This window comes from Gossypium hirsutum, chromosome A10 (genome assembly GCF_007990345.1).
Source record: "Gossypium hirsutum isolate 1008001.06 chromosome A10, Gossypium_hirsutum_v2.1, whole genome shotgun sequence".
Taxonomy (NCBI): domain Eukaryota; kingdom Viridiplantae; phylum Streptophyta; class Magnoliopsida; order Malvales; family Malvaceae; genus Gossypium; species Gossypium hirsutum.
In genome coordinates, this window is record NC_053433.1 from 6,212,249 (window position 1) to 6,236,713 (window position 24,465).

Here is a 24,465-nt window from a genome sequence, read left to right on the forward strand (position 1 = left end):
TTGAATCAGTAATTAACTTATTTGGGTCCCAAAACTATTATTTTAGAGAATATTAAAATTTAAATTTATTTATATATTCTTTATATTTTAAAATTTTATAAATATTTTGATTTTTTTTGTAATTTTTGTTGAAAGAGAGACCAATTTGCTTATTTTTAAAACTGACAAAGATATAAAGGGGTATTTATACCAATCAGTTATTCAAATTATTTGAGTTATTCGAATTATAAAATTTAAATCGATTCAATTAATTCAAAATTTAATTTTTTCGAATCAAATTGAGTTTTACTCATCTCTAATTATACCTACGATAGGGTGAAAAAACTATATAATAAATATATATTGTTAATCTTTAATGTAAAGTGTAAATGAAGTTTTGTTTTAAGTTAAAATGTCACAATATTTAATATTTTATTAATTTCATATGAAAATATAAAATGATAAAGTATTTTTATAAAAATAATATTTTTAAATAATTTTTAAATGAGTTAATACGTACACAGGTATATATTGATAACATTAACGTGGTAATGAGATATAGAGTAATATTCAAGTGAAAATTGTAATAAGCTAGAAACAAGAAAAACACACATTTGGTATTTGGTTAAGAAGTTATAATCGAAGTTAAAAAAATATGTTAATTGTTTCAAAAAAATGGTAATTTGGTTTTTTGTTAAATTTACATGATTGTAATTTAAAAATAAAAAAACAAATTTTCGAATTTAATATTAGTAAGTATTTAATTCGATGGATACATAAATAAAATAATTATAATATGGTTTTATTTTAAAAATTATATTATGAGATAAAAAAATGAGTAGAGAAATTAACGAAATTAATTTAAGCTTATGTAGTTGATATGTATATGGTAAAAGTTTTTTGGGGGTCCAGGCCCAAATGAAAGATATGTAAAAACGTGGCACTGTTTGATTTGTTGTTGACAAACACAAGTAACACTGAGCAATAACTTTATCTTTTTTTCCTTCCTCAATAATAATCCCGCTATAAATACTTTTTTGGAGCCACTCGTTTCTCTTCCTCTTTCTTTAGGGGCCTCTTCTCTTTTTCCAGTTTTCTTCTTCTTTTTCTTTTTTTTTTCCTTTTTTTTTTCTTCTCTCACTTTCTCGAGGCCTCCATTTTTGAACCCTAGCTGGAGAAAAAAAACGTAATTTTCTTGGAAACCAAACACTTCGATTAATTTATCTCCAGTCAATCGCCAAGAAAAAAAATGCAGCACCAGAGGCTGAAGCAACAGCAACAAGCCTTGATGCAACAAGCTCTTCTTCAACAGCAGTCTCTCTATCATCCCGGCATATTAGCTCCTCCTCAGGTTTTCAACTTTTTTTGTCTTCTAGTATCCCTTTAATTTTTTGTTAATTTCTCTTTTTCGTCAATTATCAACGTGTTTTTCATCTGGTTTTTAGGAATGTTTTGTTGAATTTTTTTTGGAAATCGTTTTTTTTATCTTCGAGCTCGTGTTTTGTTACTTCTTTTTGATTGAATCGTAGAGCTTGATTAGCTTGATGTTTTATGTGGCGACGGCTTTCTTCGTGTCTTTTGCTTGAATTTGGTGGGTTTCGTTTCTGTTTTTGTTGATTCGAAGGCTTTGAATGTTAATTAATTAGCATTTAGTTTGGCAATGTATGCGTCTTTAACATGCTTTTGGTGCAAACTGAAGCTCATTGTTTTGGTTAAATTTGATGAGAGATTGTTTTGTTTGTTAGTGTTTGACATTTTCTTCGCATGAATTTCTAGTGTTGTTAGTTCTCTTGTATGAAGTTACAGCCTTCAAGCCGAAGTTTTTCTTTGGTGTTTTCTTTATTATTTACTTGTGTTTCTTATCACTTTGGTTTTATTTGGTTCACGGCTACTTGATATCTTCATGTTTTTTTTTTCTTTTTTGCAAATTTGGAGAAAGAATTGAGTATTTCCCGGTAAACTTAGTTGCCATCGTTCTTGTCACGCTCATTGTCAATTAATCGATCAGTCTATTTGTCTATGTTTATATGCATCTAAACATCTATCTGTATCTCGTGTTTGCTAATATTAGGTAAAAGTGTGCTGCATCTCTCTCTCGTTTCAAGTTGAGGAGCATAAAACATGGTTCCCAATTTCATTGTGGGATTGTTTAGGGTTATAATTAGTAGTACTTGAATATAACATCATGAAGCAAATTTATGAAGTATATGGCACTTTCAATGTGTTTTCCTTTTGTCAAAAGTTACATTTCTGGAAGACCACTTTGTTTGAATTTTATAGAACGAAATGGTCTTGTTTTTCAATTTGGAGGTGGGGGTTCAGAAGAATTTTGAGTTGTATTTATCCTTGAGTTTACTCTGACCTGTAGATTATAGTTCTGCTGGAAGTATTTCATATTTAGATTAGGCAGAAACTTTTTGGTTTGTTGTCACTGAAAAAACCAAAGGTGAAAAAAAGAGATCATGGTAAAAGCGAGTAAACGTGTTGTCTATTTTGTCTTTAAGTTGATAGTATCAATGAGGTTGGAGACGTGATGTTCCCATTGCTGATGGTCGTGTTTTAGGTTGTGTTGGATGCCTCATAAAACCCTTTTTAGTTCCCGGATTTGAACACTGTAAAATTGGGTTGATTGGGAAGGGACTTTTGCTGTACATAATTTCTTCTTTTCCCCTTTTTTATTCTTTTATTAATTTATTTTTTTCTTTTCTAATTTTGCAGATAGAGCCAATTCCCAGTGGAAATCTGCCTGCTGGTTTTGATCCAAGCACTTGCCGCAGTGTGTGAGTGTTTGCCTATATTTTCTTTTTAGTTTTTGTTTCTTTTATATTTGGTGCCTGTTATTTCCCTTGCTTAAGCAACTGTACAGTTGATTTCATGCTTATGGTTATATTCATTGGAGACATTTTTCCTTCATGAATCTGGCAATCAAAGATGTTGCAACTACCCTTAATGCAAAATTTGAAGCTAATGGCTCCTTTGATCGATAGTTAAATGGTTTTGGGAACTTGATAGATACTTGTATGTTCTTGCTTCTTTGAAAATTCAAACAACTTAAAAAGTTGCTTATAGCCTTTTATTTGTTTGTTTTTTGAGAAACTGCAGGTATGTGGGAAATATCCATACACAAGTGACTGAACCACTACTTCAAGAGGTTTTTGCAAGTACTGGCCCTGTTGAAGGTTGCAAGCTTGTCAGAAAGGAAAAGGTATATTGTTTTCAATATTGTATGTTTTTTATTTATCTGAAACTCTGAGATGTTCAAATTTGCAATTATTATCTTGTGTCTTTTTTTTCCCTTTATCCTTTCAATTAGCATATTATTGATCTGTTTTTTGTTCTGTACTTTACTTAAGCAGTCATCGTATGGATTCGTCCACTACTTCGATCGCAGATCAGCTGCTCTTGCTATATTGTCTCTAAATGGAAGGCATTTGTAAGTAATAACCTTTGATGTCTCCTCTTACTTTTTTTTTGAGTGTGCATTTCCATCATATCATGTAATCTGCAGGTTTGGACAGCCTATCAAGGTCAATTGGGCATATGCTAGTGGTCAGAGAGAGGATACATCAGGTTTGCTTCCTTTCTGGTTTACAGAAGTTCATTATAAAATATTTGTGAGGAGCTGGAAACTATTTTTATAACTATACTGTTTGATAGTATCATAATCTTTGCAGGTCACTTTAACATTTTTGTTGGGGATCTCAGTCCTGAGGTTACTGATGCAATGCTGTTTGCATGCTTTTCAGTCTATCCCAGTTGTTCGTAAGCATCTTCTCTTTTTGATCTTGATTTCAGTAAAGGCTTGTGTTGACAATGTTGGACATTCTTAAACTAAATTCCTAAACTATCAGTGTTGCAAATTTATTAGTTAGTAAACCTTGATTTGTGTTTCATGTTCAAATAATACACTATTGATCCATTAGTGTCACCGTAAATAACAAATTGACGTCTTTACTATTTCAGGGATGCAAGGGTTATGTGGGATCAGAAAACTGGGCGTTCAAGAGGATTTGGGTTTGTTTCATTCCGTAACCAGCAGGTACTCTTTGTTTAAGTATCTGGTGGCTCTTTGTGTTTCTCTTCTATTGTAAGGTTGTTTCATCTATTGATGTTGACTTTTTTCCTCTGTTCAGGAAGCACAAAGTGCAATTAATGACTTAAGTGGTAAGATTGATGTTTTTCACTCTTCATGTTATTTTCATTAGTTGCATTTTTTAACTCATCAAATAAAGCTGTGATTTATAGCCCAAAATTTTTATTTCATATATCTCATGCTTCAGAGTGATTTTGATAGGTTGCTGTAATAGTAAAGCCAAAAAGAATGACTTTCTATTTATTATGCTATTCCTTGTATTTGCTGTAAAATCACCATGTGTAGAGTATTTATTCATTAAATTGTCATGGCCTAGTTGGAAGAATTGTATTTAGCACTGATTTTTTAGATGAACTGTTACTTGTATGAGTTGTTGTTCATTGCAGTCAAAATTCAATTGTGCTTTAATTTATATTTCTAGGAAAGTGGCTCGGCAGTCGGCAGATTCGTTGTAATTGGGCAACAAAGGGTGCTAGTAGCAATGATGACAAGCAGAGCTCTGATGCCAAAAGTGTGGTGGAACTTACCAATGGCTCATCTGGTGCCTTTTTTTTTGCTGCAATTCATTATCTTTTGTTCAAAATCAAACATTTACAATAATTATTTCATTGTTCAATGCTAGCCTCATTACTATTAGTACTTCATCATTTTATTTAACCTTTTGTATATCTTTATCTTTATGCTGAAAGGGAAATAAACTTACATCTATTGCCTTTTTATGCAGAGGATGGTAAAGAGACAACCAATACTGAGGCTCCTGAGAATAATCCTCAATATACTACTGTTTATGTGGGCAATCTTGCTTCAGAGGCAAGTAACTATCTCCACCAGCTTTTAAATAACGGCTGCTGATCAAGTCTTTCAACTTGTTCTGTTTTGATTGTTTTGCTTCTTTTGAATTCATTTTTCCTCTCTTTCTGGTTTATGTTTGATTATTGCTGTTAATATTATTATTTTTTGAATTCCTTCATTTTCTGGTTTATTGTTCAAAGTGTAGCTCTATAAATATTCGCATGTATATCAATAGTATTCATCATGCAAGTTACAACAGAGTGGGTTTCACAATGCTTTATGAGCTTACTTTCATTGTACAAATGTGTGGCTTTTAACCACCTAGAGTAAAAAAGAACAATTGATCTTTCACCTACCAATTCAAGCTTTTCAACTGTATTTGGTATGAGTTTGAACCTTTTGGTACTTTGACCCTGATAGCTATCATTTTCTGATGAAGTATTTAGTCCATGCGAGAGTTGCCCGTGTTTTGAACGCATCAGTTTGCACTGTAAAGGAGTATGTTATGTTATCCAAGAAAACCAATTATTTTTCATTCCTGCAGGTCACCCAACTTGAACTCCATCGTCATTTCCATGCTCTTGGTGCTGGGGTGATAGAGGAGGTTCGGGTCCAGCGTGATAAGGCCTTTGGCTTTGTGAGATACAGTACTCATGCTGAGGCAGCTTTGGCTATTCAGATGGGGAATGCTCAGTCATATCTATGCGGCAAGCAAATAAAGGTTTGTTCTCTGCTTTTAGTCAAAAGTCATTTGTATTTGAGAAATATAAATATGCAACAATGATGCTCTAGCTATTCTTTCCGTAGATTATTATGTTAATTGAATCATTAACCCATAAGTATCCTACAATGAGCCATAGAATGAGTTGGATTTGTTAGGGATGGCCAGTGTTCTTAGATTACATCTTGCGTGGAAATCCATGTAATTATGATTCCAACTTTCATTTTTATTTAATTCCCCGTGGATTATTATCTTTCATTTGTTTGCTTGTGTAGTGTTCTTGGGGCAGCAAGCCTACACCACCAGGGACAAGCTCCAATCCACTTCCCCCACCCGCAGCACCATTACCTGGTCTTTCAGCCACTGACCTTTTAGCTTACGAACGACAACTTGCCATGAGCAAGATGGGTGGAGTTCATGCTCTAATGCACCCACAGGGACAGCATCCTCTGAAGCAGGCAGCAATGGGGGTGGGTGCTGCTGGAGCAAGCCAGGCTATATATGATGGTGGATACCCGAATGTTGCTGCTGCCCAGCAGCTAATGTACTATCAGTAACATATAAAGAAATAAGTGGTTGTGTGGTAATATCCTTATTTCCTGTATTTGCAGGTTTTTAATTTGAGTTCTAAATAGGAGAAGGCTTTTTAAATGTATTTTCCCTTGGATAGCAGTGAGGCTGCATGCCATCCTGCTTTTTATCTTTATATAGCATATGTTTGTCGATTGTATCAATCGTACGTATTTCCAGATTTTATCTGAGTTCTAAAACGTGTAGGAAGCTTCTTAATGTATTTTCTCCTTTATACATTTCATACGGTTTGGTATCCAAAATCCAATAGATGTAGAACCCATGCTTCGTGCTCCGCCTCCACTTTCATATATTTCATACTGTTGCTAGGCATGGCTTTTAATGAAATTTTAGGAGGGGGAACGAATACGTCTGAATGTAGGAAAAAAAATGGGAACTTATTTTTTCAGGTCATTAGGCATATAGACTGAATTAAGTGAAACAAATTTCAGTGAAGCATTTATTTATTTGACCGTGTAAAGAGTGAATAATATGTTATAAAGAAGCCTACACTTATTTGATGCCTGAAAAATTAACTGGCATAATCCTTCCATCAACAGGAAATATGTTTTGGTTCTAGGTAAACATTAAAGCATTGAGCGTAGCTGCTGATCATGTTTGGTCCTCACATGGCTCCTACTAATTTCCTTAACGCTACAACAGTCAGACAGAGCCATTGTGAGTTCAAGCTCCTCTTTTAGCATTTCAAGCACTCGGTTCACTCCTTTTTCCCCTTTTGCTGCTAGTCCATAAACAACTGCCCTTCCAACCTATTACACATCCATTACCATTGAAATTTCCCTTATTACGCCCATATTACTATATATATGTGTGTACAGGAAATCATACAGAAGCTCTGTGATTTCATGGTTTAACTTGAAGGTAAATGTGACACAGAATAACATAGCTTACTAGGACAGCTTGAGCACCAAGTGCCAACGCCTTGAAAATATCAGTTCCTCGCCGTATTCCTCCATCAACCAAAACAGGAACTTTTCCTCCTACAGCATCAACTACCTGTGACCTCAATAAGAAATTTCAGTAATCTCTAGTGTGTATATGCCTTTAACTAAGAACATATGAAATTTATAGCTGCAACTATGCCACGGTCACCATCAACAACAGTAAGTGAAGTGGAGCACCTCTTCTAGAACAGAAATGGTAGCAGGAGAATAATCTAGCTGCCGACCTCCGTGATTGGAGACGATCATCCCATCAACACCTACTTCCAAAGCTTTTATTGCTGTGAAATATATATGACAATATTGACTGAAATCAATATCCAAGCGCTTCTTTTAGAAGCCTTCTAGTGGAAATATTATACTCCTTATAATCTATCCTAGATAATAAAGAGAGAAGGAGGTGAAGAATATTATCAAGCTGCGCCTCAACCTTACCATCTTCACGAGTGAGCACCCCTTTGATCAGAATTGGCAAGTTTGTAATAGATTTCAACCATGTGATGTCCTGCAGGAATATAAGAATGTGATAATTAACAAATAAGACTACCAGAACCATGGATCTCATGTTAACCCCAGACTTCCCCTCCAACATCAACATTAACAGAGAATAAATTGTTCGTTTACATATATGAGGCCCTATGCTAAGCGTTTAAGCCAACAAGTACAAGTTTCCTAACAACTAAGCATTAGTTCGAACTCGTGGGGTGGTCGAAGAATATCAGTCCTGAGCTGAGAACCATAGGAAAAGTCACTTTCTTTTTACATAAACCTCATGCAATCGTGGTTCACACCAACAGTTTTGCAACCTAAGCAGTGTCAAACTGGATGGAGGGAAAACAAAGCCAGAGTGCAACTTCTATATAATTGAAACATATCACAAAAAAACCTGGATTGATTACTCATTTTTACCTCCCAACAGAAAGAAGCATCAAGAGTCCCACTGGCCAGAGCAGCCAAACCTGAACCTTTTTCATCCTGTAAAATTTATTACAGGGAATATATTTGTTATTAAGCACATCAAACAGGCATAATGAAAACAAGTTTTGTCTCCGTTAGATAAAGAAGATGAATTGGATAGGGGCTATTTGTCTTACAGAAACAAATTTCGTTGGTAATAGACCCTCCAGGTTCTTCAGCGGAGGTACAACCAGTCTGCAAATGTTCGTCACAAGTAATCTTTTCACATAGGATGCATAAGAAGTAACTTTTCATGTATGACGTTAAACTGGAACAGTATTTCATCTCAATGATATAAAGCAGATTAATCTACACAGTTAAAAGCAACTCAAGTTTTAGTTGATAGAAAATGAAAGTTAGAATGCTGATATTTCACTTGTTCTTAACATCTGCCTCCCTTCTGCCGAGTCTTGGAGAATCGACAGTCAGGACAATAGCTTTATATCCATTATTTTCAGCTCTCTGCACCAGCTTAGCCGATATATCCCGTCTCTTATACACCTATTTGGAGCAAACCAAATTAGTGTTCCTTTCCTTTTGATGGTATGGACATAAAAGAAACTATTGAAAAGAGCTCTGGTAAGGCCAAATATACATATAGTTGGAAGAAGCGAATAGCATCGCAGCAGGCTGCTACTTCCTCCAATGAGTAGGTAGATGAGGTGGATAAAACCTGGAAATAGACACAATATTTTGAGACCGAAATTCAGTAAGGAAGTCTTTTTTGGGCCATAACCTTTGAGTAAAGTTCGTATGTACTATTAGTACCATTATCGTGTTACACGCGGATGCAGCTCTGGCAGTTGCGATCTCTCCTGGAATGAAAATATAAAGGTATTCGATACAAGTTTCAAAATAAGTAATGTTGAGAACTCTTTGAAGAGGACTTCAGACCTTCAGGGTTTGCGAGCTTTTGCAAAGAAGTAGGGGCAATCATAACTGGCATTGAGATGTTATAACCCAACACTGTAGTTGATAAATCAATGCACCTCACATTTCTAAGAATTCTAGGCTGAATACTGACAAGTCACATACCATAATCAGTAACATGATCTGAACAAGCTTTGCTATAGAGCGTTAATCAATTTTAAACACATTACATGATTCTTCTAAAAGCTTCCTCATTCTCTTTTAAGGTGCACTGATCCTCTGCTCCTCCAGTGTAGAAATCATAGTACATTTTTGGAAGGGCTTGCCTTGCTAATTCTCTGAATTCATTGACATTAACAGGTTCTCCTGTCATTATCCTGGTTTCCTGGAACAATAATATGATGTTTAAACTTTCAGGTTTTCCTAGCTTTAATTACCAACAAGCCAATGTATAAGTTACAGAATAGATCTTAGAAGAGTTGTGATATACAGACCTTGATTGCCAGAATCCGAGCAATGTTCCTGCAGAAGCTTCTGAAAAAGAAAATTGCTGCTGTCATTAATATTAAAGATGAAATGCTTATATAACGTATGGGATTCTCAAGCTTTTATTACATACTAGATATTTAAATTGTAAGCGGCAATCGGGCATGAAATCAAGGGAACTCTTGAATGATGAACTTTATTGACAGAAGGGGGAGGGAGCTGTGTTATGATTACTGAGCATTTTTAGGTACAGATATGTAGGTTTAAGCTGGTACAACAAAACTATAAGCTAATCACTTTTAAAACAAATGAACTCTTGCTCATATATCAATATCTGAATCACATGATGTCATTTTATAGCAAGCATGAAAGAGACTGAAAGTTGCTTGAGTGCCATGAAAACCAGTGCTTGGATTGAAGCTCAGAAGATGACGATGAATTACCTTTTGGAGCAGAAAGCTTATCCAGAAATATTTCTCTTTTCTTGAGATTCTCTGCAACAATAAATAATGAACTATAAAAAATGATCTAGTTGTGTACCTTTCTACTTTTTAATTCTTCTGAATTTTCCACGCACCTCAAGAAAAGTAAAGATTAGTTTTGTCTGTATTCATATTAATCAACTTTAGATAAAACTAAACTATTGCTAGTCAAGTTGCAGATAATCTTTCCCAGCCAGCTCATGTCCTTTTCTCAACCTCTTACGATTCATTCATTTTTTCAGTATTGGACCATGGTTCTCTTGTTTTGGTCTAGGAATTAAATAGAGCACATCAATTTTGTCTTATGTTACTTGGATTTTGGTATAAATACCCATACATGTTCAACAAAAGAATATTTAATTTATTGCAAATATTTTCATATATTTAAAGAATCTTTTAAAGGGTTGTAGAATACATATAAATCCAAGACTTGTATAAGAAAAAAAAAATTCAAGACTGCCGACATGAGAGATTGTCAAGTTTACTGGTAAATATTTACTCTAATGGTAATGGTAATGGTAATGAATTCAGTTTAGGCAGTTTCAGTTCCAAGACAAAGGTAATATAGTAATCTCCAAATAGAAGTGACTAAAAACATGATGCTTAATTACTCCTTACACTATGAAATGTCCCATCAGTCTTTCTACATACAAAATTTTTTATTGTTCATAAAGCCATCTTACTTGAATTGCCTTTGGCACCTCTTTCCTCTGCTACATGCAACTCTCTTGGTTCATGCAAAAATTTGCAATTTTCTCCATAATAGCATCGTCCTTGAGAATAATATCGGCAAATTTGTTGCGAAAGGAAGCCTTGTCTCTGTGGTGGAGTTGCTGGATGACAATGGTCCATGTTTCTTAGCCATTGTCTACGATAATTCGTCTCTGGAAATTCATTTGCTGTGAATCTGCCATTGGTAAGATTCCAGTATCTATCCATAGGGAAGTTTGGTTGGATGCTGTTCAAGTAAATTTTATCACCCTTTTGAAGTCGCACCTCCTGAATGCCACTGGTCTCAACCAAGTTATGAGGAACTTGATCTCGTAAATGATTGTTATGACTAGAAACTGACTGACGACTTCTAATTGATAGCTTCTCCAAATCAAAGAGCAATCCTGACCCATGGTTTTGATTTGTTAGGTGTCCTCCTTCAACAGTTGAACCTGATTGTTGATGTTGGGGTGCTATGAACCCTGAATTAGTATATGAGCTTGGCTGTCGAGGTTGAATTTCCTTCGTTGTTGTTGTTGAACTTAACTGGGTCTGGGACTTTTTCTTGTTCTTTTCTTCTCTTTTTAAGATTCTAAAGTCCAACATGATATTAGTAACTAAAATGAGATTCTAGGATTAATCTCTTTCTTTTCTGGATTTCTGAATTAGTGCAGAATACTTAGCATCACTCTAATCTAATATTGAATCTTTTGAATCAAAACCAACATTTACCTATTTGATCTGAGTATTTTCCTCCTTTCCTTTTCCTGGATCCGCACTTCTCTATCTGACCTGGCTAGTGAGCCCCTTGAATGCTTTTCCACCAAAACTTTTTGCCTCTCCCCTTCATCCTTCCATCTCTGATGAATACTATTGGTAAGCTAGCATCATATTCAAAAATCAACTGACAGCTGAAAATGTAAACCATTGAAATGGTTCAAACCTGTCTCAAGGTCTTTAGTCGGTAAAGGTTCGACCCTTGATTAGGAGGGGATGAAGTGGAGAAAGTGGTTTCTCTCCTTTACTCCAAAGGACCTCTATCTGATCACATTAGCCACAAACATTGTGTTAAGGACTATATTAACTTTGAGGCTAACATATCATCTTCTCAAAAGGATCATATCAAAACTGCATGTCTTCTGCATGCTTTTGTAGGAAACTCTGCATCAAGGTTGCTCAGAGTTTTATAAAACAAAGGAATCGGGTATGTATATAAACCGATTGTTTCATTCAGTGATCTTTCTCACTCAAGTTATTGCCTCAAGATATTATTTAAGCCATAGTTGGATGTAGCCCAACTAGGAAAAACAGTAAACAGTTTAAATATCTGGTTCTCTTTATCTAATCTAAACATGTTTATTTCTGTCTTTGACTCACAGTAAATGTATGCTGCTGCTTGGCACTGCCATAGCTTTCTTTGACAATGCGCCCTACAACAATTCTTGTACCACATGGAGGACCAGAAGCACTTTGCGATGCTATGTTAAACCTGAAACAATTTGTAAATAATATGTGGTAACAAGATATAGAAATCAAGGATAATTAGATAATATAAGTTGGAAGCTATAAGAACATATATATGCTCAACTTTTAAAGATTTTTCACATACAATTTGGAGGACCATAACTCATATCCAACCATGGTTACTAAAGAAAAAAAAAATAAGGAATTCAGGATAAAGTGTAGCCAAGGTCCATATCAAAGGATACTTTGCATGTATGCTAAAAGAGAAAAAATAAACCTTACATTTCATAAACATTCTGCTCAAACATAACAACATCACCAGTGCATGCATCACCTGCACCAGATTCCTTTGATTTTTAGAACAAATTTAAAAAGAAGGTAGGCACAAATCTAAAGAGTCCCATTAGCTTGTATAATGTAGAAGATACAAACTGATAGATATTAAGTGTTTCCTACAATTTTTAAGCTGGATTCATAAACTCTGGGTTCGGTAAAATGTTCACCTGTGCAGTTCACTACAAAGCTTGATAATGGATATTTCTTCTCCCCTCCACCATTTGAGATTCTAAAATACAGAAAAAAAATAATTAAAGAAACAAAAGCCAATCAAAGCAAGGCTAAAGAATCATGAATGATGCTAATGTAGAAAATGGATATTACTCTAAATGCTCCTTTATGCGTTGAATAAGAACATCCTTGTTTCCACTCAATCTAAGTCCATTTCTCCTCAGATAAACTTTACACTCATCTACTTTAACCTTCTCTAGCCTCCCATCTGTCAAGCATTGTAACAAGAAACTCACATGTACATAATAAATAACCATGAAATCTATTTAATTTCAGTGAAAATGATCCATTTTTTTTATTAATTTCTCATTTTATTGTATTGAGATCATAAACACTAACCTTTAATAATATTTTGAACATTCTCGTAACTTTTATCATCAATGTGTGAAAAATCCATCCCCATCTCTGGGTCTTTCACATTACTGAAATCAGAATGCTTGGCCAAACTGCAAATATAAACAAAAACCAAAAGAAATGAAAAACTATAGCACAACCCATCATGTTAAAACTAAATTTTTAAAGAAAACCCAATTAAAATAAATTAAATTAAATACAATTTCTACTATTATTACAGCATATAGGGATATGGGAATTATCATGACCTTTCTTGATAGACAAGTTATGGAACTTGGTGCTAGTGTCCTTGTCATTGCTGTAACTTGAGTCCGTACCCAAATGATAATCCGGGTCGGACTCAGAGTTATTACAGCAATCTTTTTCTTCAAAGATTTCATTGTAATCTTGAGAACTTTCTGGGTCAGAGTCAGAAATTGCCATTGATGAATTGCTAGACTAGCAGTGTGGTTCCTGGTTTTAATGTTGAGGTATGGGCTTTGAAGGAAGAAAATTTGAAATTCAAAGTTTTCTTTACCGTTTGGGTGTCTAATGGGCCCGAATAAACATAGAATATACCCACTAATCTCTTCATTTAATTCTAATTTTTTATATTAAAAAAAGTGAAAATTGTTGACTGGCAAGATACTCTTATTACATGCGCCGCATTGTGCCTGCAATGCGGTATTTATGTTCCTGTTAGTGTTTGGCACTCCAACCTCGTTCGAATTTTTATGGCTCAAATGTGTGCTTTTTTATGACAGTATTTTATTCAAAGAATAATGGGATGTTTATATTTAGAGGTTATCGGTTCAAGTTTCACAATGAATAAAGTTTTTTCTTGAGAGGAGTTCGTTCCTTTTTAAATCTTCAATGAATATATTATTCTTGCAGTGTTTAGAATTGATTTTAGTTTTGAGTTTTGTCTTTCTATTTTTAGAAGAGTTCAAAGGGATTTACGGAATTTAACCGTAACAATACCCTCAACAAGTTTTGTTTATTCAATGGAGGTATTAAGCTCCCCTCGAAATAAAAAGATAAAATCTGAGACTAAAATCAAGTATAGACACCTTAAAATACAATACCTCACTATTTGAGGGTTTGATTGGTTATTCAAAGGATGACATTTCAAAAACTTCTCTCGACAGAGAGTCGATCCATTTCAAGCATCAAAAGGCACTCCTAAGCTCTCTTCAAAATTGAAGGACTAAACTTTGAGATATGCGATATTCACGATAGCACAATATACTTAAAAAGAAAGATATTTTTGTTAATGTGCTAAAACATCGTACAAACCTAATTCATTGAAGATTGATTGCTAAAGTTAGTTCAAGTGGTAACATGGTAGGGGTGAAGCCGTGAAGGCAAAAATAACATTTTAGGAATCAGAATTGAATCCATTATGTTAATTTATAATTTTATAAATGTTAAAATATGTCATAAGTCTCTGCACATTTCATAAATTTGAAATTTAGTCTTTATACTTTTATTTATAATAACTTAATCCTTCTACTTTTTAAATTTCAAAATTCAAGTTGATTTGTTAATATTGTTAAAATTAGTTTGTTAAATATAGTTTCATTATAATGTATCTTTTTAGTTACATGATTACTAAGTGAACTTTTTCATTTATTTCAAAATGTCATCAATAAATTTAATAGTGTTAACAACTGGATTTAAATGTTGAAATTGAAAAAGTAGAGAGACGAAACTCCTGAAAATAAAAGTACCAAAGACTATATTCCAAATTTATGAAGAATATAGCCTTTTACAAATTTATAATTCGTTAGTTTATAATTTTATCATTATTATGCATTTTTTTTCTCAGTTTATGATTCCAATATTAACAGAACATAGAGCACATAGGCTATTTGATGTTTGTAGTGGATAAAATATTAAAGCAATGAGAGGAGCTGCCTATCATGTTTGGTTCTGACATGGCTCCTGGTAATTTCCTTCACATTGGAACAACCAGAAAGGGCCATTGTGAGTTCAAGCTCCTCCTTCAGCATTTCAAGGACTCGTCTAACTCCATTTTCTCCCTTTGCAGCTAGTCCATACAGAACCGGCCTTCCGACCTACCAAGTAGGTAACAAGCAAAATTATGAATCCCAAATTATGGCCATTTGCAGGACTGAAGTCATCAATGGAGATCTATATGCTTACTAGGACAGCTTGTGCTCCAAGAGCCATTGCCTTGAAAATATCTGTTCCTCGCCGCACTCCTCCATCCAGGAAAACCGGAACTTTTCCACCAACAGCATGAACCACCTGCAACCTCATTGTGCATACAAAAATATGGACTGAATTGGTAGCCTGCTAAATTTCACAAGTAGAAAAATGAAATCCTATTGCAGGGCAAGGAGAACACCTCTTCAAGAACAGAAATGGTTGGAGGACAATAATCAAGTTGGCGACCTCCATGATTGGAGACAATAATCCCAGCAGCACCTACTTCCAGAGCTTTTAAGGCTTGTGAATGACAGCATGAGATTTCAAAAGTTAATCAAATGAAACTAAACTGAATAAAATGTAAGCTGAACTAAGAAAGGTAGTGCCTCAACCGTACCATCTTCATGAGTGAGTACCCCTTTGATCAGAATTGGCAATTTTGTGATGGATTTCAACCATCCGATGTCCTGTAGAAATGATAATGTACTAGTTATATCAGCAAGGGGAAAGTGAAGGAGGGTGAAACAAGCTTGAGAATGGAAGTTCTGTAATAAATAACATAAACATATTACAGAAATAACATGAATGATTTATTCATCTTTACCTCCCAAGTGAATGAAGGGTCACGGGTCTGATTGGCCAGAGCATCTAAATTTGAACCTTTATCCTGCAAAATATATTATGCTTTATCTTTATTTCATGATCAAAAACATCTAAGAAGCATCAAACAACTCTGATGGAAGATGCAGGATTGAAACAATTCTACTCACAGTGACAATCTTAGTTGATAATAAACCCTCCACATTCTTCAATTCTTGTATAATGATCCTGTAGAGATTCATCAAATTAATGTTTTCACATGAGAAGCGTAAGTAATAGCTTCTTTAGTGCCCGGAAACTTAATGAACGTGAGAACATTGATACTTCACTTGTTCTTGATGTCAGCCTCCCTTCGACCATGTCTTGGAGAGTCACCGGTTAGGACAATGGCCTTATATCCATTATTTTCAGCTCTTTGCACCAGCTTAGCTGTTATATCCCGTCTCTTATACACCTATTGAGTGGGAAACCAAATTAGAGTCCATTGCCTAGCAATGATATTTCTGCTGCCAACCGAAGATAAAGTCTAAATTATAACATTAAAAAAGAGTTTAGGCAAGGCGGAATACGCATAATTGGAAGAAGCGAACGGCATTGCAGCAGGCAGCTACTTCCTCTAAAGTGCAAGTGGATGAGATAGATAAAACCTGGAATGAGAATCAACAATGAAACAAACATTAAATCTGCACCTAATATAGTGACAGTTCATATATATTGTACCATTATTGTGTTACATGTAGATGCTGCTCTGGCTGTTACAATCTCTCCTGGACATAAAACAAACAATTGATGAATACAAGTTGGAACAAGTTGAAAGGAATTCTCTGTAGAAGACTTAGACCTGAAGGGTTTGCCAGCTTATGTCTAGAAGTTGGAGCTATCATGACTGGCATTGAGATACTGTAACCCAATACCATAGTTGATAAATCGATGCTGCTCATGTCTACAAGAATTTTAGGCTGAATACTAAGAAGTTACAGAAAATAATTAGTTATAATGATGGAACCTATTGGCTCAGTTTTGAATCGTTAAACAATTTAAGGCATTACGTGATTCTATGAAAAGCTTCTTCATTCTCCTTTAAGGTGTATTGATCTTCAGCTCCTCCAGTGAAGAAATCATAGTACATCTTTGGAAGGGTTTGCCTCGCTAGTTCTCGAAATCCATTGACATTAACAGGTTCTTCTGCCATTATCCTAGATACATATATAATGTTCTGCTACATCAATTGCAGTAATAAACCCAAGCATGAGTACTGATATACAGACCTTGGTTGCTGCAATTTCCTAAAACAGGAAAATCCCCTATTTTGAGCCTCTAAGAATTTTGCTATTAATAATGAGGTAATTCATGTTTATATCATGTACAGGGTTTCTCAAGCATATCATAAATGACAGGTCAAAGTTTCTTCATTGACAGAGTGGGGATGGTGAGCTAGGGCAAGATTCAGGTACAGGCATGCTGACATTAGCTGGTATGCACAGAAGTGGGAGCTAACTATTCTTAGCAACCCTATTCTTCACTAAATACAATACATAGCATGAAGTAATCTGATAAAATGCATAAGAACAAATGAGAAGTGTTTGAATTGCGTCAAAAAGTTAAAAAAAAACCAGTACATAGTGACCCATCAGAGCTGGGGTTTAAAGTTCATACAAAAATAATGAAAGCAACCAAGCTGATCTTGGGAAAAACATACCGATGACAGCTGAAAGCTTCTCCAGAATTCTTGTTAGTAAATGATAAGGTTATCCTACTAGTTTACTTGGTTATGCTAACTAATTACACTGAAAATAGGAATGTTTACAAGGAATAACTAAAAGAGAAGTTAGTACTGAATATGGAGTTTGCCTTCTCTGACTAGGCCACCTTGTAAACTGTGATTTTGGAGGTGATCTAATAAGATAGAATTGGCTATATAATATTAGGGAATCTTACCCGTTCAGTAGTCTAGACCGTGATGACCCCTTGTCTCGACTTAAATTTTCTTTCTTTTCTTTTCTTTTTTTTAAAGGCAATATATAGGCACAACATGAGTTTAGCTTTAATGTTCGATTTGACATTTGAATTTGACTTTTACTTTAGACTCAAGTTCTTTTAAATTTGATACGCGTGTTTTTAATTTTTTCCATTTAAGTACTGAAATTTGTTTTCACTTGTCAATTTGGTAAATGAGCTTTATTTTGTTTGTCCCAATTAAGTACATGCGTTCTTTTACTAGAATACATGTATCAAATATTCATTATCAAAATTAAGTATTAAATTAAACATTAAAACTAAATTCAAATACTAAATAATATATTAATCCTTCCTTTTAATAATTACATTATAATCGAAGTTTTTTTGCCAATAGACCACTCGCTTAACATATCATTAGAATTTTACCTTGTTTGCTTTCTTTCTTTTTGTAATTTGGAGGATGAATAGTGTTATAATTTTACCCTTTGGGCCATAGGAGATTGGCTCCTAGGATCACGACATGAATCCTGGAAGCAAGTTTTTGAGAAATGTAGATAAATCATTATAATTTTTGTCACAGATAGAGAAAAATCTATCCCAATTTTAAGGTAAAAAATCAAATAAAAACATTTGCAAAAGTTATGCAGGGTTGGGGATGAGCCAAAAATAAATCATGATGAGGAGATTTGGCTATTTCATGCAGTAAAAACTAAATTGACATTATCTTAATCTTCAACATAAATCCTGCTCATGTTCGTGGCGGGCCAAGCATTAAAGAGAAAATAGACACTAGATGTGCTAGAATTTAAATTAATTACCACAAAAGGCTTTCTTTTAACTAGTTTACTATTTGTTGTTCTATTCTGGCTTTTGACATATTGAAAGAATAGTTTTGTCTTTGAACATATGCTCTTAAGGTAGGGTCTCTCCTTCACAATTCCACATTGCAAATCCGTCCCTATACTTTGCCGAATAGTATGATGAACAAAAAACCATAACTCACTCCAATGTTTGGTCTCTGGGTGTGGACAACAAGCTACCCACAGCAAAACAGAGAAACCTAAGAAACTTGATGATGAGTTGTTAAAACCATGAAGCACGGTTGAAATCACCACAGCTTTGCTTTCACCCAAAAGAGGAGGAACACGACTCCTAACACGATGGCAACCGGAGCCCACTTCCGAATTAAAGCCTACAGGCAAGAGTTTCCAAACTTCAGAATTGCTAACAATAATGATCTTTAGAACGAATCAAGAACAGTTTCAAAAATAATCCAGCCACAACCGCATGGCAAGCTCTAGCTAAAGAGACTTACATTAAAAATTATGTAGTTTGAATAGAAGGAATTAGGCAACAAAATTAATAACCCATGGTACTTAAGGCAAACTTCAATCAAACAGTCCGACATAAATCATATCACATTTAAGTGCTAATATTCTTCTTGATTTTTGTGGAGAGGGAGCAATCATACTTACGTAACTAGCCATGCTTGTCTTTATGCCTATAAGCAGAGCCTAGAACTCAAACTAATTGATGCATTAATTGCCCAAAGCAGACATTGATTTTTTGTGGGGAGGGAGCAATTATACTTATGTAACTAGCCATGCTTGTCTTTATGCCTATAAGCAGAGCTTCGAACTCAAACTAATTGATGCATTAATTGCCCAAAGCAGACATTGATCTTTTTTTCTTTTTCTTAACAGGATAGGCCGGTCCATGCTGAAGGATCCATTTTGACTTCGATCATGTACATTATATCAATCGCCTATGTTTTCTACCAGAAAATGACTTAGCAGCATGCATTTGTCAACAAAAATGTCAAAAGGAAAAAGCTAAATGCCTCAACGTAAAAAAGGGGAGAGACAGAAAGAGAAAAATGACTGCAATAACGAGTCTTCATCCTGCACTAATCCAGAAAACTAACCTGTCGATTTAAGTCTCTCGCCTTATCAGCATATATGCGAGATTCCGAGGTCAAACGACTGGACATCTGACTGACCTCTGTATTGTCAGAAAAGGGAAATTAACGCTTAGTCAGTGAAAAGCAATACAATCTATCCTCAGTCAGTGAAAAGGAGAGAGATCAAAGCAACAGTAAAGACAATCTGATTAGGTGACTTCAATCTGAAAGTAATACTTAGAAGTAAACTAAGCAGTGACAAGGTGCAGCCATAAATAACTTTGCCCTTGTACTGCTAGTAGAGAATAAAAATCTAAAAGCCCGGTTCTTTTAAATGTTAATTGGCATAATGTGAACTGATGAAAAGTTCCAGAAAAACTCAACAACAAAAAGACCAGAATAGCTAAATCTGACTATTAAAGGAACAAAAGCTACAAAACCAACCCATGACCTCACACTAGAAAAATGCTTTTTCTTTTAAACACGAATATATAATTATAAGGAACTAAAATCATCCAGTTATCAGTTATGTCCCAGCTTGGATTAAGACTTGAGGGTAATTTATAAAAGTTAAATTGGGACAGAATCAAATATAGAGTAACAGGCTGGTCTCACCTAAACGATTGTTTTTCACATCTTTAACCAGTACATGCAATGCAGATGCATTAAAATTGTAAAAGCAAAGTTTACCTAGCACATGATTGTAAATTTTAGCATTCCTCATGGTGCATTGATTCAAACAAAGTTCAATGAATTTTCAAACTAAATCTTATAAAAATGTCCTAAAGTAATTCAGAAAAGAAAAAGGTCTCTCTTACGGTCCAACTTTTCACCAACACCAAGAACTTCTTGCACATTGCGAGTCATTATTTGGTGAACTTCGTAGAGTTCATCGTTCAACTTTGAAATATTCCGTTGAGTACGGGTGTCCTGGTATAATTTTTTTGTCTTCTGTATGAATGTATCTGATAGACAAAGAAAAAAATACAATCAAGCCTAGGAAGAGAAAGAACACAAAGAAAAGGAGGAAGAAATACTAATTCCAAACAACAGAAAAGGAACCTACCAAATTTAATAAATGCATAAGGCCTGGCAGCAGTTTCAATTTGAGCTCCATTAACACGTTCAAATTCATTCTTGAGGTCTTCCAGATATTGAAAAGCAAGTTTCTTAGGATAAGAACGGTCGCACATTGTCAAGTAACAAACACGACCTTCAATGATATAGCTATGAACTTAGGTCAAGGTAACACCATAATGGTATAATTCAGATGCACCTGCAAATCGTACTGAGAAAAACATACAACAGAACTTATTTCTTTCCCTCAATAGACCATAAAGTATAAACCTATTTCATAATTCAAAAAATATGGCATCCAAAAAATAGACACCAGGACAAGGATACTGGAATACATAAGGACCAGTCTCGACAGACATCCTTGAAGCTTCATTATGGCCTTTAGAGAGATTCTTAAACAAAGCCTTAACTTGTTGTTTGTACATTTCAGCATCTGTCAGATCCCGACCATCATCTAGTCCCTCCGCCAGAGGCAGACCATCAGTAACACGAGCAATCATTGTCAGTTTCACCATCTTTACTCCCCTTTTTCTCAGCTTTCACAAAATCCCTTCAAACTAATAGAAACGCAAAATTAACACCTTAAGTAAAAATTAACACGCCAAATTCCATACCATGATAATAAAAAAAGGCACAGCGGATTTCAATTGACTATAATTCGATAATTTCATTCTCAATCTTAATGGTACAACCACCCACCACAAAGCTGAAAATAAATACTATTTTCCAGTTGAAAAGTTATCATTGCAAACAATTAAAATTAACGGGGAAAAAAACATAAATTGATTCCTTAATTCTGATATTCAGTAAACCCTCATCATTGGTCAAAAGCAAGATCGACCCAACACTTCTTTTTCCAATCGAAAGGTCATTAATGTAATCCAAAGACAACCAATCTAGTCAATGTCATCACGATCTGACAAGGAAATATATATTTTTCAAGGATTCCAACAAAACCCAGAAATTCAGTTGAAGAAAAAAAAATCTCATATAAGAATTTCCACAACGAACCATTTTTTTCTTCAAATAATTATATGCATGCACATTTAAAAATCGATAAACAAAAGCTACTAGTTTTTAATGGAATACCTGATTAGAGCATGTAGGTCTTCGGATTTCTCCTTGATTTCAACGATCTGAGGAAGGGGAAACGACCGGTGGTCCGACAAGTCTTAATGAGATGAAAATAAATGGAAAGTGAGGGCGTTAAGAATGGGATTTTTATTTATAAAATCAAATAAAAATAGGAAATTAAATGATGGCTTTTTGAGAGTGTCGTGTTATCAGCGATTGTACCTTTGAGATTGCCGTGCGAACTCCGAAGTTTCAAAGGTACAATGCCGTCTGGGAGTTTTCTTAAATTAGACTATTTTCAAATTTTCTTTAAAGATTATATTTATAGATATAATAAATATAAATAATATAATATTCTACTTTTATTAGATATCAAAATCTTAAAATTTATCAAATTTTTTATTTTAATATATAGTTATTTTATAATTTAAATTTAAATTTATAGATATAATAAATATAAATAATATAAAATTTTGGTTTTTTGCCCTAAATAAAATTCTATTTTTATTTGATATCATAATCCTAAATTATATCAAATTTCTTATTTCAATATACATTTGTTTTACAATAATGAAAAAAAAAACTGTTGACGAAAGAAAAAAAGTGATAATATATTTCAGTGAGACAAAATCACAATTAAAAGAAGCATAACAAATATTTACTTAACATCATATAATATTTTAAAATGTTTTAACATTTTCTCAATAATATTTCACTTAATATTTAATCCAAATTTAGGAAAAATAATTACTTATTTTGATTAAATACGATAGTAAATCAAATAAAAACATTAAGCTTTTTTTTTAAATGAAATCCGTTTATTACTTGAGCTTGAAAGATAAAACCATAGAAAACAATCTCAAATAGAAAATAAAAGGAAAACAAATAACAAGAAAAACAAAAAAAATAGAAAAAAACCCAAAAAGCATTCTCTTCTCCTTACAGCAATCTTCCAAGCTCTTACATATCTGAAATCCCCAAAAATAAACAGCTAAATCTTCCAATTTCCGGCAGTGATTCACCCAGGAACAGAAGCAAGTTGAGACAGGCAACCAAATTTCTAAATTTCTCATCCCAATCGACATCACAAAGGAGGAATTATAGTGGTCGGTTGAACTGTCAATCAAAATCAACCACTTCCAAAACTTTCAATGGCGCATCTTCAACCCATAACGAATCTCCATTAGTTTGCAAACCTTTAACAACCATTGCATGCGCTGCTCTATTCCTTTCTCTCACAACGAACTGAAATCGACAAGAATGGAAGTTCATTGCTAGATTCTTCGCATCCCAGGTAAATGGTCTGAATTCCGAGTAATCCTTGCTTTCTTGTTGAATTCGTGTAAATCAAAATAAAAATATTCCAATTTTTGGAATAATTCAATTTTAAATTAAATAAATCTTAAAATTACACAATAATTTTAATATAACTAGTATGGAACAATATATTTTAAGTATTCTTTTTATATTTGAAATTTAATATTTTTATTTTAGAAGTTTGGTACTTTTATTTTTCAAATTTAAAAATTCAAATAAAATTGTTAACACCATTAAATTATTCTATCAATTTCGCTGATGTAATATTTTGAAATTAAAAAAAATACTCACTTAACAGTTACGTAACAAAAAATTGGCATTACAATGGACTTGAATTTAACAAATAATTTTAATAGTACTAATAAATCTTAAAAGTTACATCAATATTTTAATCAAAACAAAAGTATTAGAGCTAACCAATGACATTGTAAAAATTTCAAACAAAAAAATTAGGTTAAATTATACAATTGGTCCCCATATTTTTTCATTTTGAGTAATTTAATTTTTTTTCTTTTATGATCTTTTAACTTTCCTTTTTTTTCATTCTCCTTTTGTTTTCCTCCCTTCTCTATTTCTTTTAACATAATATTTTTTTATATTTTCCATTTGTTAAAACTAATCCATATACTTCATGAAGGTGGTTCCCACTATTTTCTTTCTGAAATCAAAAGAAAGTGGAAACATGTCATGGGAAGGGAGCAACAAAGAAACCCCACTGATGGTATTTCTGAAAGATTATCGAATGACAAAGTTCAGGGAACGATGGAGGAGTTAAGGAATATATTAGGATGAATTCTCCAACTAAAGATCACTTCTTTAACGAAAGAGTTGCAAGGCCATCTTTTTGTGTCAACAAGGGAGAAAAGCCAAGCAAGTTAAAAGGCTCCAAATTAGGCATAAAATTTGAGATTACTAACTTTTCCGGCATTATATAACCTCTATATCGAAGCGAAGAAACATCTATCTAATATAATAATAAATGGGGATGAAAATGTGAATTTTTCGTGCCAAAAGGTTTCTAAATCCTCAAGGAGGATTCTTTCTCTCCCAGAGTATAATTTGTCCCCTTTTGGCAGCCCTAGGAGGAACTCAGAATCTAGTTTTATAACTACACGAATGAGATTTACTAGCTGTGACAAACTCCAGAATGTGAATGAAAACGATCAAACAAAATTATGTCAGCCATCCAAGTCAAGTAGCAGCAGAGGAACAGGAGAGCTAACTTTGCTTTTCGGATGACAAAGCTAGTGATGAAGTCCAAGGTGATAATGTAATTTTGAACAAACCTAACACTTGTCTAAATGATGACAAAGAAGATCAAACTTATTAATCTACTAAAGATGAAATGAGTATTGAAGGTATTGTTTTGCATTCGATTA

At 33.9% G+C, this 24,465-nt stretch overlaps 5 protein-coding genes and 1 long non-coding RNA gene across 13 annotated transcripts; 2 read left to right on the forward strand and 4 right to left on the reverse strand.

Annotated features, from left to right (window-relative positions):
* The first annotated feature begins 1,001 nt into the window (after positions 1-1,001).
* LOC107897416 (oligouridylate-binding protein 1B) lies at positions 1,002-6,374 on the forward strand. Of its 2 annotated transcripts, none has more exons than XM_016822865.2 (12): positions 1,002-1,330; positions 2,698-2,759; positions 3,082-3,184; positions 3,336-3,412; positions 3,488-3,549; positions 3,654-3,741; positions 3,943-4,018; positions 4,113-4,143; positions 4,494-4,613; positions 4,797-4,882; positions 5,409-5,585; positions 5,861-6,374. In XM_016822865.2, the coding sequence occupies exons 1-12, from the start codon at positions 1,229-1,231 to the stop codon at positions 6,140-6,142; spliced, it is 1,266 nt and encodes a 421-aa protein (XP_016678354.1). In that variant the 5' UTR covers positions 1,002-1,228; the 3' UTR covers positions 6,143-6,374. The 2 variants fall into 2 exon arrangements, with proteins under 2 accessions (XP_016678354.1, XP_040935627.1); XM_041079693.1 differs by having other exon boundaries at positions 1,039-1,330; positions 4,494-4,583.
* Positions 6,375-6,587: 213 nt separating this feature from the next.
* On the reverse strand, positions 6,588-10,009 carry LOC107897417 (peroxisomal (S)-2-hydroxy-acid oxidase GLO4). Of its 2 annotated transcripts, none has more exons than XM_016822866.2 (13): positions 9,874-10,009; positions 9,439-9,478; positions 9,175-9,329; positions 8,969-9,093; positions 8,843-8,889; positions 8,670-8,747; positions 8,451-8,575; positions 8,212-8,269; positions 8,027-8,092; positions 7,553-7,622; positions 7,298-7,398; positions 7,068-7,172; positions 6,588-6,925 (listed from the first exon to the last, which is right to left on the reverse strand). In XM_016822866.2, exons 3-13 carry the CDS (start codon positions 9,315-9,317, stop codon positions 6,743-6,745), a joined length of 1,101 nt encoding a protein of 366 aa, XP_016678355.1. In that variant the 5' UTR covers positions 9,318-9,329; positions 9,439-9,478; positions 9,874-10,009; the 3' UTR covers positions 6,588-6,742. The 2 variants fall into 2 exon arrangements, with proteins under 2 accessions (XP_016678355.1, XP_016678356.1); XM_016822867.2 differs by lacking the exon at positions 9,874-10,009 and adding an exon at positions 9,564-9,817.
* Positions 10,010-11,355: 1,346 nt separating this feature from the next.
* Positions 11,356-13,601, reverse strand: LOC107897419 (zinc finger CCCH domain-containing protein 62). The gene is made up of 8 exons (XM_016822872.2): positions 13,257-13,601; positions 12,994-13,100; positions 12,748-12,862; positions 12,591-12,652; positions 12,370-12,421; positions 12,001-12,112; positions 11,567-11,664; positions 11,356-11,483 (listed from the first exon to the last, which is right to left on the reverse strand). The coding sequence occupies exons 2-7, from the start codon at positions 13,055-13,057 to the stop codon at positions 11,581-11,583; spliced, it is 489 nt and encodes a 162-aa protein (XP_016678361.1). The 5' UTR covers positions 13,058-13,100; positions 13,257-13,601; the 3' UTR covers positions 11,356-11,483; positions 11,567-11,580.
* A 1,101-nt stretch (positions 13,602-14,702) lies between these two features.
* LOC107897418 (peroxisomal (S)-2-hydroxy-acid oxidase GLO4) lies at positions 14,703-17,825 on the reverse strand. 6 transcript variants are annotated; one of them, XM_016822871.2, is made up of 12 exons: positions 17,698-17,825; positions 16,809-16,955; positions 16,601-16,725; positions 16,480-16,526; positions 16,329-16,406; positions 16,089-16,213; positions 15,930-15,987; positions 15,764-15,826; positions 15,557-15,626; positions 15,359-15,459; positions 15,154-15,258; positions 14,703-15,065 (listed from the first exon to the last, which is right to left on the reverse strand). In XM_016822871.2, exons 1-12 carry the CDS (start codon positions 17,820-17,822, stop codon positions 14,883-14,885), a joined length of 1,227 nt encoding a protein of 408 aa, XP_016678360.2. In that variant the 5' UTR covers positions 17,823-17,825; the 3' UTR covers positions 14,703-14,882. The 6 variants fall into 6 exon arrangements, with proteins under 6 accessions (XP_016678360.2, XP_016678359.1, XP_016678357.1 ...); XM_016822870.2 differs by having other exon boundaries at positions 16,809-16,975; XM_016822868.2 differs by lacking the exon at positions 17,698-17,825 and adding an exon at positions 17,459-17,671.
* Positions 17,826-18,411: 586 nt separating this feature from the next.
* On the reverse strand, positions 18,412-22,483 carry LOC107897421 (25.3 kDa vesicle transport protein). Its single transcript, XM_016822873.2, has 7 exons — positions 21,992-22,483; positions 21,785-21,866; positions 21,023-21,252; positions 20,685-20,845; positions 20,437-20,583; positions 19,643-19,719; positions 18,412-18,910 (listed from the first exon to the last, which is right to left on the reverse strand). The coding sequence occupies exons 3-7, from the start codon at positions 21,208-21,210 to the stop codon at positions 18,827-18,829; spliced, it is 657 nt and encodes a 218-aa protein (XP_016678362.1). The 5' UTR covers positions 21,211-21,252; positions 21,785-21,866; positions 21,992-22,483; the 3' UTR covers positions 18,412-18,826.
* A 94-nt stretch (positions 22,484-22,577) lies between these two features.
* On the forward strand, positions 22,578-24,465 carry LOC121208595 (uncharacterized). Its single transcript, XR_005903705.1, has 2 exons — positions 22,578-23,063; positions 23,724-24,465. It is a non-coding gene; the product is annotated as an uncharacterized lncRNA (long non-coding RNA).